Source organism: Thermobia domestica, chromosome 1, assembly GCF_964235325.1.
Source record: "Thermobia domestica chromosome 1, izTheDome1.hap1.1, whole genome shotgun sequence".
NCBI classification, from domain to species: domain Eukaryota; kingdom Metazoa; phylum Arthropoda; class Insecta; order Zygentoma; family Lepismatidae; genus Thermobia; species Thermobia domestica.
This window is the reverse complement of record NC_137454.1, coordinates 82,042,790-82,053,948: the sequence shown is the minus strand read 5'-3', so window position 1 is coordinate 82,053,948 and position 11,159 is coordinate 82,042,790. Positions and strand designations below refer to the sequence as shown.

At 32.9% G+C, this 11,159-nt stretch overlaps 1 protein-coding gene across 1 annotated transcript; it reads right to left on the bottom strand.

Moving 5' to 3' along the window:
- Positions 1-224: 224 nt before the first annotated feature.
- On the bottom strand, positions 225-10,875 carry LOC145666227 (putative gustatory receptor 28b). Its single transcript, XM_081733293.1, has 3 exons — positions 10,822-10,875; positions 7,329-7,418; positions 225-1,634 (listed from the first exon to the last, which is right to left on the bottom strand). The coding sequence occupies exons 1-3, from the start codon at positions 10,843-10,845 to the stop codon at positions 1,497-1,499; spliced, it is 252 nt and encodes an 83-aa protein (XP_081589419.1). The 5' UTR covers positions 10,846-10,875; the 3' UTR covers positions 225-1,496.
- Between the last annotated feature and the right edge of the window lie 284 nt (positions 10,876-11,159).

Genomic DNA, 11,159 nt, shown 5'->3' with positions numbered 1-11,159 from the left:
TTGATTTCTCTAAGTTTGCAGACTTATTGTACGCTGTACTTTAATGTTTCGTATCCTTGGAACAAATTCCAACCCACTATTGAGCGGACATCTCTTTCAACGACTGGTTTTCAAGGAACGAGGGATGATCGCTTAATAAAGGTTCCTCTATATATTTAATTTTGTTTCCTGAATCTTTATTACACCAGATTACAGATATCAACTTGGTTGCACATCACCATAAACATTTGCTTTAACTATTTCAACCTCACAACAGCGATAAACAAAGGTTACTTTTTTCGATTTCACAGACTATTATATGTACTAAATCGATGAAATTTCAATGTAATGTACTATAAGTTGGTGTTTGCCTTTAGTTCTTAAGTTTTTTTTAAAGAATGTTTATAAACTGTATTACTCTCTTGGCCAACAAAAATAATTAGTTGTGTGATGTTTGTCACATGTCATCTACTACAGTGTTGAACACACTTCGCCGTCGCAGAAAATCCGTCTAAGTCTAGACTTCTTAGGCATCATGAACCATTGTTAAAATTGCACAATATTTATACGAAATCTTGTGAAACATCTAGAAACTTTAGGAAATAATTCTTCACACAGAAAGATGAGTAAAAAATTAGAGGCCAACATTGGTGACAAATGGGTTGTTTCGTAGCTGTACGCAGTCGAAAATTTATACAAACGATACTTAAAAAGAGCGAACAAAATGTATGATCAAGGTTGGTTAAAAATATTTAATGATTACTCTGAACCCTAGTTCCCATTAATCTAACAGTATTTGTGGAGTTTATACCTATTTATAGTTTCTAATTTATTATCTTCATCTACAGGAAACTTCATAAATTTCTTCTTCTAATTAAAGGCTAACCTTTGCTTTGTACCTTCCATAACTATTGGCGCATTAATGGAATCTACGGTTCAAAATAACCACTACGTCTTTTCATTTGTCCTTGATGTCGGATATTTCCTTCTTGACTTACCTCCCTTTTTGTATCGTTCCGTCAAATTTTCTGAGGGTTATAGATTTGAAATTGCACATTAATGTATTCATGTTGGTCTATAATTTTTGAATTTGTTTTCATGTAACAAATCATTCCGCAATGTTTGTCATTGTACTTACATTCTATATAAGTAAAATATAACACATACATTAAAATAACTAATCAATCGACAAGTTTATGACCTGAATTAGGTAAGACACATAATAGAAATTATATTAATGTATGCTCTCAATATTCTTACATTATATTACAATTTCTACTAGTTGCAATACGATCAATGTTTTCATACGTATACAATACAGACAATTTATTATCCATTTGTAGTCTCACATGCACATTTAAAGACCATAAAATAAATGTTCCAAAGTTTATTTCATTCTTGTTTAAGTAAATTACATCCTTGAACAATTCCTTTCCCCACTTTGAAGTATTATCGTGTAATCATTCATCCACACACAATAAAAGTTGTGAAAATGTCCACTCTGTTGTTTGAATCTTTTACCATAGATTCGGTGTAGTTGAAACGTTGACGTTCCACATCGCTGACGTAGTAGAATAAGTAGTTGGTTGGCTCAGAGGAGTCGAGGTTTGAAATTGTATCAAGATTACAAGATAAGTTGTTACTGCTCCAGCAATCTAAGAAATAAAGAGAAAGAAACAATTACATAATTATTTGATATAATGTCATGAATTTAATTTATTGACATTGACGATTTATTCTTCGGTCATATTTCTTTCTTTTATATTTACCAAATTTCGGATACGACCTGCTAGACCATTTTGCAGTTACACTATTATTATTATTATTATTATTATTATTATTATTATTATTATTATTATTATTATTATTATTAATAATAATAATAATAATAATAATAATAATAATAATAATAATAATAATAATAATCAACAACAATAAGGAAGGAAGGAAGTTGGATAGTATTTAAAGGCATCGTTCCGATCTTCACGCAGCGAAATTGAGGCAAAATTCTGAATAAACCTCAGTCAGGATAATCTGCCACTGAAGTTCAAATCCGGGACCTCCTGACTGCCAAGCATTGATACCAAGCCAATGGTGCTTAAATAATACAAAAAAGTAAATTACCTTGATTGCAGAGAGAAAAAGGAGAGACATCCAATTCGTTAACATGTCTCCATGGTAGAGCACTCGTATCTGGCTTTGAAGGGCCACAAGTTCGATATGCTTAAGCGTATAGTAAATAAACATTGTCCCTAGGGTTTCCTCTCGGGTTTTCACGGTTCTTCCGTTTCCTTCTACATTCGCATTTCTTCTTTCATTAATCATCTGTTTCATTTACTCTAAAAGCGATAAATATCAGACGTAACACTAGAAATATCATTTCTCTCATCTTTTCATTCCACCTATTTTTTTTTATCATAACTCTTTTGCATTTATTACTCGTTCCACTTAACTTACATATCAAAACCATGAAACGTTAAACTGTTATATATTATCCGATGTTTTAAAGAAGGAAGAAATAATGAAAATGGTATTATTTCTGGCAATTATGTCCTAACTTTAATTGATATTCTTTGTGTGACTTGCTCTGACAATTAAGACATCTTTGAAATCCATTATTAAACTTATGTATTGCCAGACAGAACCATACTACTTTTAAATTAAATAATAATATTTTATGTACGCATATATATGGGGGCAATCCATTTGAAATCACCCAATTTCACATTAAAAGATTGCTGACAAAATGTATTATCATTTAATTTCTGTATACAATATTATATTGAGTTGCCTCAATTCTGTATAGGCAGGTAAGGTTACTTTCCAGTTTACAAACGATTGCAATAAACATTACAGCTTTGTTATTTTAGAAGATATTGATTTCAAACAAAAACAAAAAAGAAGAAGAAAACATTTCAACGATAATTAAATGTACGTTATGTTATGCTCAGTGCACGTTATGTTATATACTTTTAAAACATAGCTTAGTGTTAATGTTTTATAAACACAAACTATAATTCTTAAGTGATGGCAACAACGCGTCACACAAAATACCAAAACAGTTTTTTTTATTTTTTAATTTTATTTATTGAACAAATTCCCAGATACAGCATAACTTTGCCATTTTCCACAGGGACATGCTAACAAACGAAAGAAAAAAAAAACAAAACAACAATAACAACAACATAGAAAAAAAGAGTGTAAGAGTAAAACTATTCCGTCAAAGCTCGTTTAATTGCTCTTTCAAACACTGGGTAGCTCGAAAAAATGTCCACAACAGTTGTTACTTGATTATAATAGTTTGGTATTCTATAAAAAAGAGACCTCTGTATAACAGCCAATCTAGGACGGGCAAGATGGAATAGGTGGGTATTCCGGGTGATGCGGGAAGGGACACGTAAGGATAGTTCCTAAAGTAATATTTCCGATCTTAAGTTTCCATTAACTATTTTATGTAGATATTTCAGGTCAGAGATAATTCTGCGTACTTCAGGAGTCTGAATATTAAGATGTCGCAAGAGTTCCTTCTTAGATAATATTCAAAGTGCAGGCACACGAAAACGGACTATAGCGATGAAGAAATTAAGAACAGAATCAAGTCTGGAGAGATGTGTAGCTGCTGCCATGGCCCATATGGGAGAGCAGTATTCGATCTTGGGCGCTATTAAAGTCTTATAAAAAGTTGCTAATGAAGAAACAATAAGTAGTTCGGTGAATCGATAAAGAAGTCCCAACATGCGCATTGAATTCTTTAGTATTGAGGAGATGTGGTCAGAGAATGTGAGTTTTGAATCAAAGATGACACCAAGATCATTGTGAATAGCAGAATGTGTGATAGGGGAATCGTTGATATGGTATGTGGAGGGAACAGGAGACTTTTTCAAAGTAATAGTAATACTGTCACATTTCTTACTGTTGAGTTTCAAGTGCCACATTTCACACCAGCCTATAAGGTAATTTATGTCTTCCTGTAGAGCAATTGTGTCATGGAGATACGATATTTCTCTGTATAACTTACAATCGTCAGCAAAAAGCAGAAGGCCACTAGGTTGAGCTGATAAGTGCGTGTAGAGATCATCCATGTACAGGACAAACAGCAGAGGCCCAAGTACACTCCCCTGAGGCACCCCTGAGATCACGGGTTGGGGGTTAGAAGTCGCCCCTGAAAGAACAACTCTTTGTTTACGGTCCTTCAAGTAGCTTGTGATTAGAGAGAGAAATTTGCCATATACATTAAATCTATTGGAGAGCTTATGAAGAAGATGAATGTGACTGACAGAATCAAAGGCCTTCGAGAGATCAAAGTAGATAACATCTAATTGAGTATTGTTATTCATACATTTGACTGCACAGGAAAGAAGAGTACTTAGGTTTGAGAGACTTGAGCTTTTCGGTAGAAAGCCGTGCTGAGAACTATGGATGTAAGGTGAGGTGAATTTAAGTAGCCTGTCTTTGATTATTTTTCGCAGATAATTGATATTACAGAAAGAAGAGATATTGGCCTATAGGAGGATACATGATCTTTAAGTCCTGATTTATATATTGGGGTCACGTGAGCTAGTTTCCAACTGGTGGGATAATACCCTTCCTTGAAGCATCTATTGAATAAGATAGATAGAGAAACCGCAATAATTGAAGCAGTTTTGTTGAGAAAGAGAGGACTAATTTTATCAGGCCCAAGTTTGTGGTTTGTCAAAGAGTTAAGGTAAACAGAAGATGTCATAGCTTCAATTCAAAGGGAGTCGCTTGGGGACAGTTTGGCCACGCCGAATTTCAAGGTACTTTTCTTGAATAGCTCTGATTTTGCTTAAACAGTAAGCTGAATAAAACGCTCTATTCATACGTGCCCTAGACTACTTCATGAATTATATAAGCTCGAAAACTATGTAGGACATAACAGGGTTTACTTTTTAATAAATTAATTATTTTTTTTTCAAAATACGATTAACATTAGTTTGTCACAGTAAAATATTATTAAATGAAACAATATACGCAATCGAACTGAACTGAACTATATGTTTTAATACCTAACATATGTAATTTAGTTGTAGAATGAACCATCAGGTTAGTTGTACTTTAGTTGTAAATAAACCGAATTTCACCATATAAAACAAACATGCAACTCAAAAACTAGTCAAATCTCTTTTATTAAATCTTAACCACTTGATACTACGCAAATAGCAATTGTTTTATGAAAATTTGAAATGTTTCGAGTGTGTTCCTTCTGAGATATTTTAGGTGGAGCATAGGCTATTTTCGGAAATTCATATTGCTTGAGAACTCATAACAAATAAATGACGAAACTCTCAGATATAATTTTTTTTAAAGGAAGTAGTACAATACAAAGCCTACATCTATTAAAAAATTGAAAATAAGTCCTTTTTTTTTGCAAAATTTTTAATTTCAAAGATAACAATTTGTGTCTTTTAAGTTTAAAAACTCAATTATTTTCAAAGGTATTTGTAGAATATTAAAATTAAATGGGTACCAGAAATAAAATGTACATTTAATTCTCTTTCAGACGGGTTTTGTTTCAATGCAACATCATTAAAAATAATGGAGTGTAATAGCGTTTACAACAAATCTTTGTATAGTCTAAAACAGTATTATGCACTTACACAAAATGGTTGTTAAAATAATATTTAAAAATGAATGAATACTTGGTTTCAACTCCCTAATGTAGTAATAAATTTTCTCAACAACCATCATTGGTCATTTTGATATGGATTTACACGTATGCAAAATAAACGAGTGCAACTAATACGAGTAATATATAAACTTCGAGTTACAAGAGATATGTGTAACTTTGAAAACATTAACTTAATACACAAAAACCCAAACATAGTTCAAGTAAGAATTCTTGAACAAAACTTTTATCGTTCACTGAGCGAGGGTCTTAGATAACAGAAATGTCGAAAAAAATGTTTTCGAATGAATTGGAAACCCAATATGACACCTGTGACTCAGCGAGAAACAAACGTTTTTTATAACCTTAATTTAGTACATGAACAACTACTATTTTACCAGGGTAATTACTGACCCTTCTAGATACAGGAAAAATAAATTATTAGGGATTTAAATACTTACTTATCATAAGAATAAATAAAATATATCCGGAAGCTAAACGGTGCTCGAGAACTCAATGAGCCACACGCACCTACTGACAAGAAAAGGTGAATAAAATTGCTAAAACCTGAAGAAAAGGAACGAAACAAAGCTTGCCAGAAGGGTTTATGTGTGACTTGTAAAGTATAATGGGTATTTGTGTAAAACGTTTGAAACTAACTTTATAAGGTCAACGGGAAATCAATGTGACACCCGTGATACACTGGAGATTTGTGGGTTAAAGATATTGGAAACGAAAATTTAGGAGTTAACAATAACTTTAGGTTACTTTGTCTCATAAAGTATAGTGTCCTCTTGCTAAATGAAGAACTTAATGGAACATATTTTAGTATGAGATTCAATTTAATATGTATTGTGTTATTGAGACTATTATTGTTGGTGACAAATGGCAGATTTAACGTACAAAGATTCTTTTTAATCGAACTTCTCGAAAACTACGCATAAAGATTTACAATCGCGCACATCATTTTGTTCAGCTGAATGATATATATATATATATATATATATATATATATATATATATCTTTTTTTTTTAAAAAAAATCCCTAATACTATAGTAGAATTTGTTCTATTGTTTTACGATCGGGCCTCAATCTATGAATAAGGTGTTCGGTTACTTGAACTCTGCTGAGAAAACGACACTAGATATTGTAGAAATAAAATAAAAGAAAAAATAATATTTTAAGAAATTTTAATGGCGGTGGAATCTCCAGAATTTTAGGTTAGCAATAGTTAAATCTGCTATGATACTGTCATTAGTTGACTGAAATTAATTAATACCCTATTTAGAATATAGTAGGTAAATATCAATAAGAGATAATACTGCAAACTCTATAGAAACACGATCAATCCATCATGAAGATTGATGTAACGGGAATTCCAAACTGACCACTCTCTAGGTGGAGACATATGAAATACGTATATTCTTTAAATTCTTGGATATCTCGTGAATATGAGTTTGAATATATTTTAATTTATGAAAATAATTTTAATGAATTCTGATTAGCTTGACATAACATTCAAACTTACATAGAATTGTGTCATTTGACTGACTCATAAGAAACTCATGTTAGGTTGGCAACCGTTACAACAAATTAATCTTTTTACCTAGGTATATGGGTGTTATATTGATTATTGCAACACAAATCAGATATAAATTGATTTAAAAGAATTAGTCAGCTTGATCTATTCCTTTTTCATAAACTTCAATTGAATTAACTTACTGAGCATAGGAGAGTAAAATCCAATGAGAAAAAGCCACATGCTGTAAACTCTATTCTTCTGTGGAGAAGTTGTGACGAGAAAAACTGAATCTGAAAGTATCGATGGAAACAAATGATTATTGATAAGACAGCGACAGTTGGAAGCAATAGTATGAATAAAAAAAATAATATGAATCCATATCATGTTTGTATGAAATAACTTATACTTAATATAAACAGTGTAGAAAATTAAATAACTATTACATTTATTCGATAAAGAAAAAATTACCACTCAGAAATTCTCTAGGCTTATTTCCGCAGCTTATAAACTGGCTGACATCACGAATACACATACTTCCTCTCTCTCCCTCATATACGGTATATATATATCTATATCTATCTATCTATCTATCTATCTATCTATCTATCTATCTATCTATCTATCTATCTATCTATCTATCTATCTATCTATCTATCTATCTATATATATATATATATATATATATATATATATATATATATATATATATATATATATATATATATATGTTAACATAGTAAATGCTTACTTTTTCATGTAATTGGATCAAAAGATCCAATATATTTTCTTGTAGGTATTATATCTGGAGAACTACATATACAGGGTGGCGCACGAAATGATCCACCTTTTTTATTTTGTATCTTTTCAGGGGAACAAGAAATCGCAATGTACACTTTTACAGCAGTAGCAGTACAGTTTGGAGAAACAGTTGAAGAAGAAATTGACGCCTAACTCACCCTGCCGCCGCTAGAGGGCTAGTTTTCAAGATGGCTGACAAGAGCAGACTGACCACAAAGCAGCACTCAACAATCGTGCTTTTGTTCCATGAATCAAAAAGTGTTATTGTTGCTCAAAGACGGTCTCGAGAGAGGTTTAATACCCGATGGGCTCCCTCCAACAAAACCATCCACAGACAGTATGAAAATTTTCAGAGGGAAGGAACAATATTGGAGCCGAAGCGTCCTTGACAAAGGCTGTGTGTTCGCCTCAGAATATTGAAGCTGTTAGAGTTTCAATGCAAAGGAGTCCCGGGAACTCGACAAGAAAGGCAGCAGTGCAACTTGGCATATCAAGACGTTCAGTTCAATGAATTCTGAAAATTGACCTCCATTTTTATCCTTACAAGATGACCGTTGTGCAACGACGCACAAATGATCACAAGCAGCAGAAATTAGTGTTCGCGCAATGGGCAGAGGGTAAGCAACGAATCCTTCACAACGTTTGGTTTTCTGACGAGGCGCATTCCCATTTGGACGGAGTGGTCAACAAACAAAATGTGCGTTTTTGGGCCAATGAAAATCCACGATTGATTCATGTAAAACAATACCACGCTCCCAGGATTACAGTGTGGATTGCAATTTCCAGCCATGGACTGATTGAGTCATTCTTCTTCGAAAAAACAGTAAACAGTGAGCGGTACTTGACTATGCTCCGGAATAACTTTGTCCCGCAGTTGCTTGCTGCTCCTTTGCCCATCAATACGCAGTGGTTCATGCAAGATGGAGCCAAATCGCACACTGCGAATGTTGTCTTGGATTTCTTACACGAAATTTTTCACATGCGCGTTATTTCTGATCGGTTTCCAGACCGGTTTCATACTGGACAATCTTGGCCACCTCATAGTTCTGATCTTAACCCATGTGATTACTTTCTGTGGGAGTACTTGAAGGAAAAAAAAAATCGAAACATCCCAACAATTTGGTAGAGCTCAGACGCTTCTTGTTCAGGCTTGCATTGAAATTAATGAAAACGTGTGTCGTCGGGTAGTGAATAACCTCAGTGTTCGATTAAATGTAGTTTAGATCAACAATGGCGGCCACATTGAACATGTTTTGAATTAGAACATTTCTCCACAGTACACTCTTTCTTGTGACGTGCATTTCTTTCTGTTCTGATTGTGAATAAAGTTTTTATTTAAAAAGAAAATGGTGGATCATCTCGTGCGCCAGCCTGTAGTATAGCCAAACCCAATCTATCACTTAACTCACGTGTAACACTTCACAAATGTAAACACTCCGATTTTGATTAAAAAAAAAAATCGGCAGGTAGATACTACACAAAATAATCGAATACATGTGTTTTTTTACTTTCTGCGAAAAAACGGTTTTAGAAGGCAAAAGCTCCCACCCAAAATCTTGAAAGTTGACGCCCAAAAGGCAATAAGTGAACCGAAGTGAATGAAATTGTGGGCAGATATTATAGACATAAGATGAGGGAATACATGTTTCGTATTTTCCTGGAATAAACGGTTGGGTGGGGCACGAACCCCTCCAAAACTTTGATCATAAAGTGTCAAAAGCGCTAATAATAATATCAGAAGTGCCTAAAGATCATAAGAATTGCAACGGAACCTTGGGTAGTAACAATACACAAAAAATAAACGAATACGAGTTTTTTACTTTCTGCAGAGAAACGGTTTTAAAGGCAAAACCCCCCACCAAAAATGTTGAAAGTTGACGTCTGAAAGGTAAGAAGTGAACCGAAGTGAATGAAATTCTGCATATATATTGTAGACGTAAGGTGAGAAAATAAGTGTTTCGTATTTTCTTGAAGGGGAAAAAAAACGGTTCGCTGGGGCACAGACCTTCTAAACCATTGATCATTAAATATCAAAAGTGCTAATAAGTATACGTCAGAAGTCCCTAAAGGATATGGAGAATTACAACGAAACTTTGTGTAGGGACAATTCGCAAAAAAAAAAAAAAAAAAAAAAAAAAAAAAAACAACTTGTGTATTAATTTGTGAGGGAAAACAGTGCTGGGTCCAAGGTCCTTCCGAAGAAAAAGTAAATATTACCGTAGTAGCGCAGGAAGGAGTAGTCCGAAGCAAACGAAATTGTGTGTAGATATTGTATATGTAAAATAAGGCAACTCGGTTTCCCAAATGTTCCTATCTGATTTGCTTCAAATTTGGCACATCAACAGCATTATTCTGTATAATATAGTATCATTGTAGAGGGTGAAGATTAGCAGGTTAAACAACAAGTAGCACTTATTTTGCAAATTATATACATTTGAACCTATCCTGCAAACGCAGGCCATCCACATATAGTGTTACATTTTTACTTCATCTCACTCATAACATTCGCTTCCAGGAAATTCATAGGGCTTAAATTCTGGTAACATCAATTGAAAAAAAATCTTCAAATGCTGCCGACATAAAGTTGACACATATTTCTGGACCCATTCGTACCCACCAGGCTATTATCCATTTAGTAAAATGATTTACTATGGTGCTAAAATGAGATTTTTTAATAGGTGTAACTTTTTTTTTTTTAAATACTCTTTGCTCAACACAAATATGTCACAAAATTTAGAAAATTATTAATTATTCTATTTCCTTGGCTTGATCTCATTTTTAGAGTTTAAGGAGCAGGGCAAGAATATTTTCATACTGTAATTGAGTTGACTCTAATTTGTCAATAAAGATATATTAAATGATACTAAATCAGAAATAATTTTTAAGTTATTTTACCTCTTCCTTTGTCGCAGCATCCATAGTTGGGCTTCTAATCTTGTGCAATATTATTCCAGTTCGTTTAGCCTAAAAAAGAAATAAACAAAACTTTAATATCTTTGTAACGTAAGTCAATAGTAATATTAATTATAAGATCCATCAACTTAACGCCAATCACCTTGGCTTGCATTGTAATGATGGATACAAAAAACTACAAATATTGTTATTAGTGCTAAAATAAATTTAATCATAACTCATGTGGCAAAAGAGTTAATTTGTTCTCTATCTGCCGTTTCTGTTTCAAAATTAATAAATATTTAATGAATAATCTTAAAATGTGCATAATTTTTAACTTT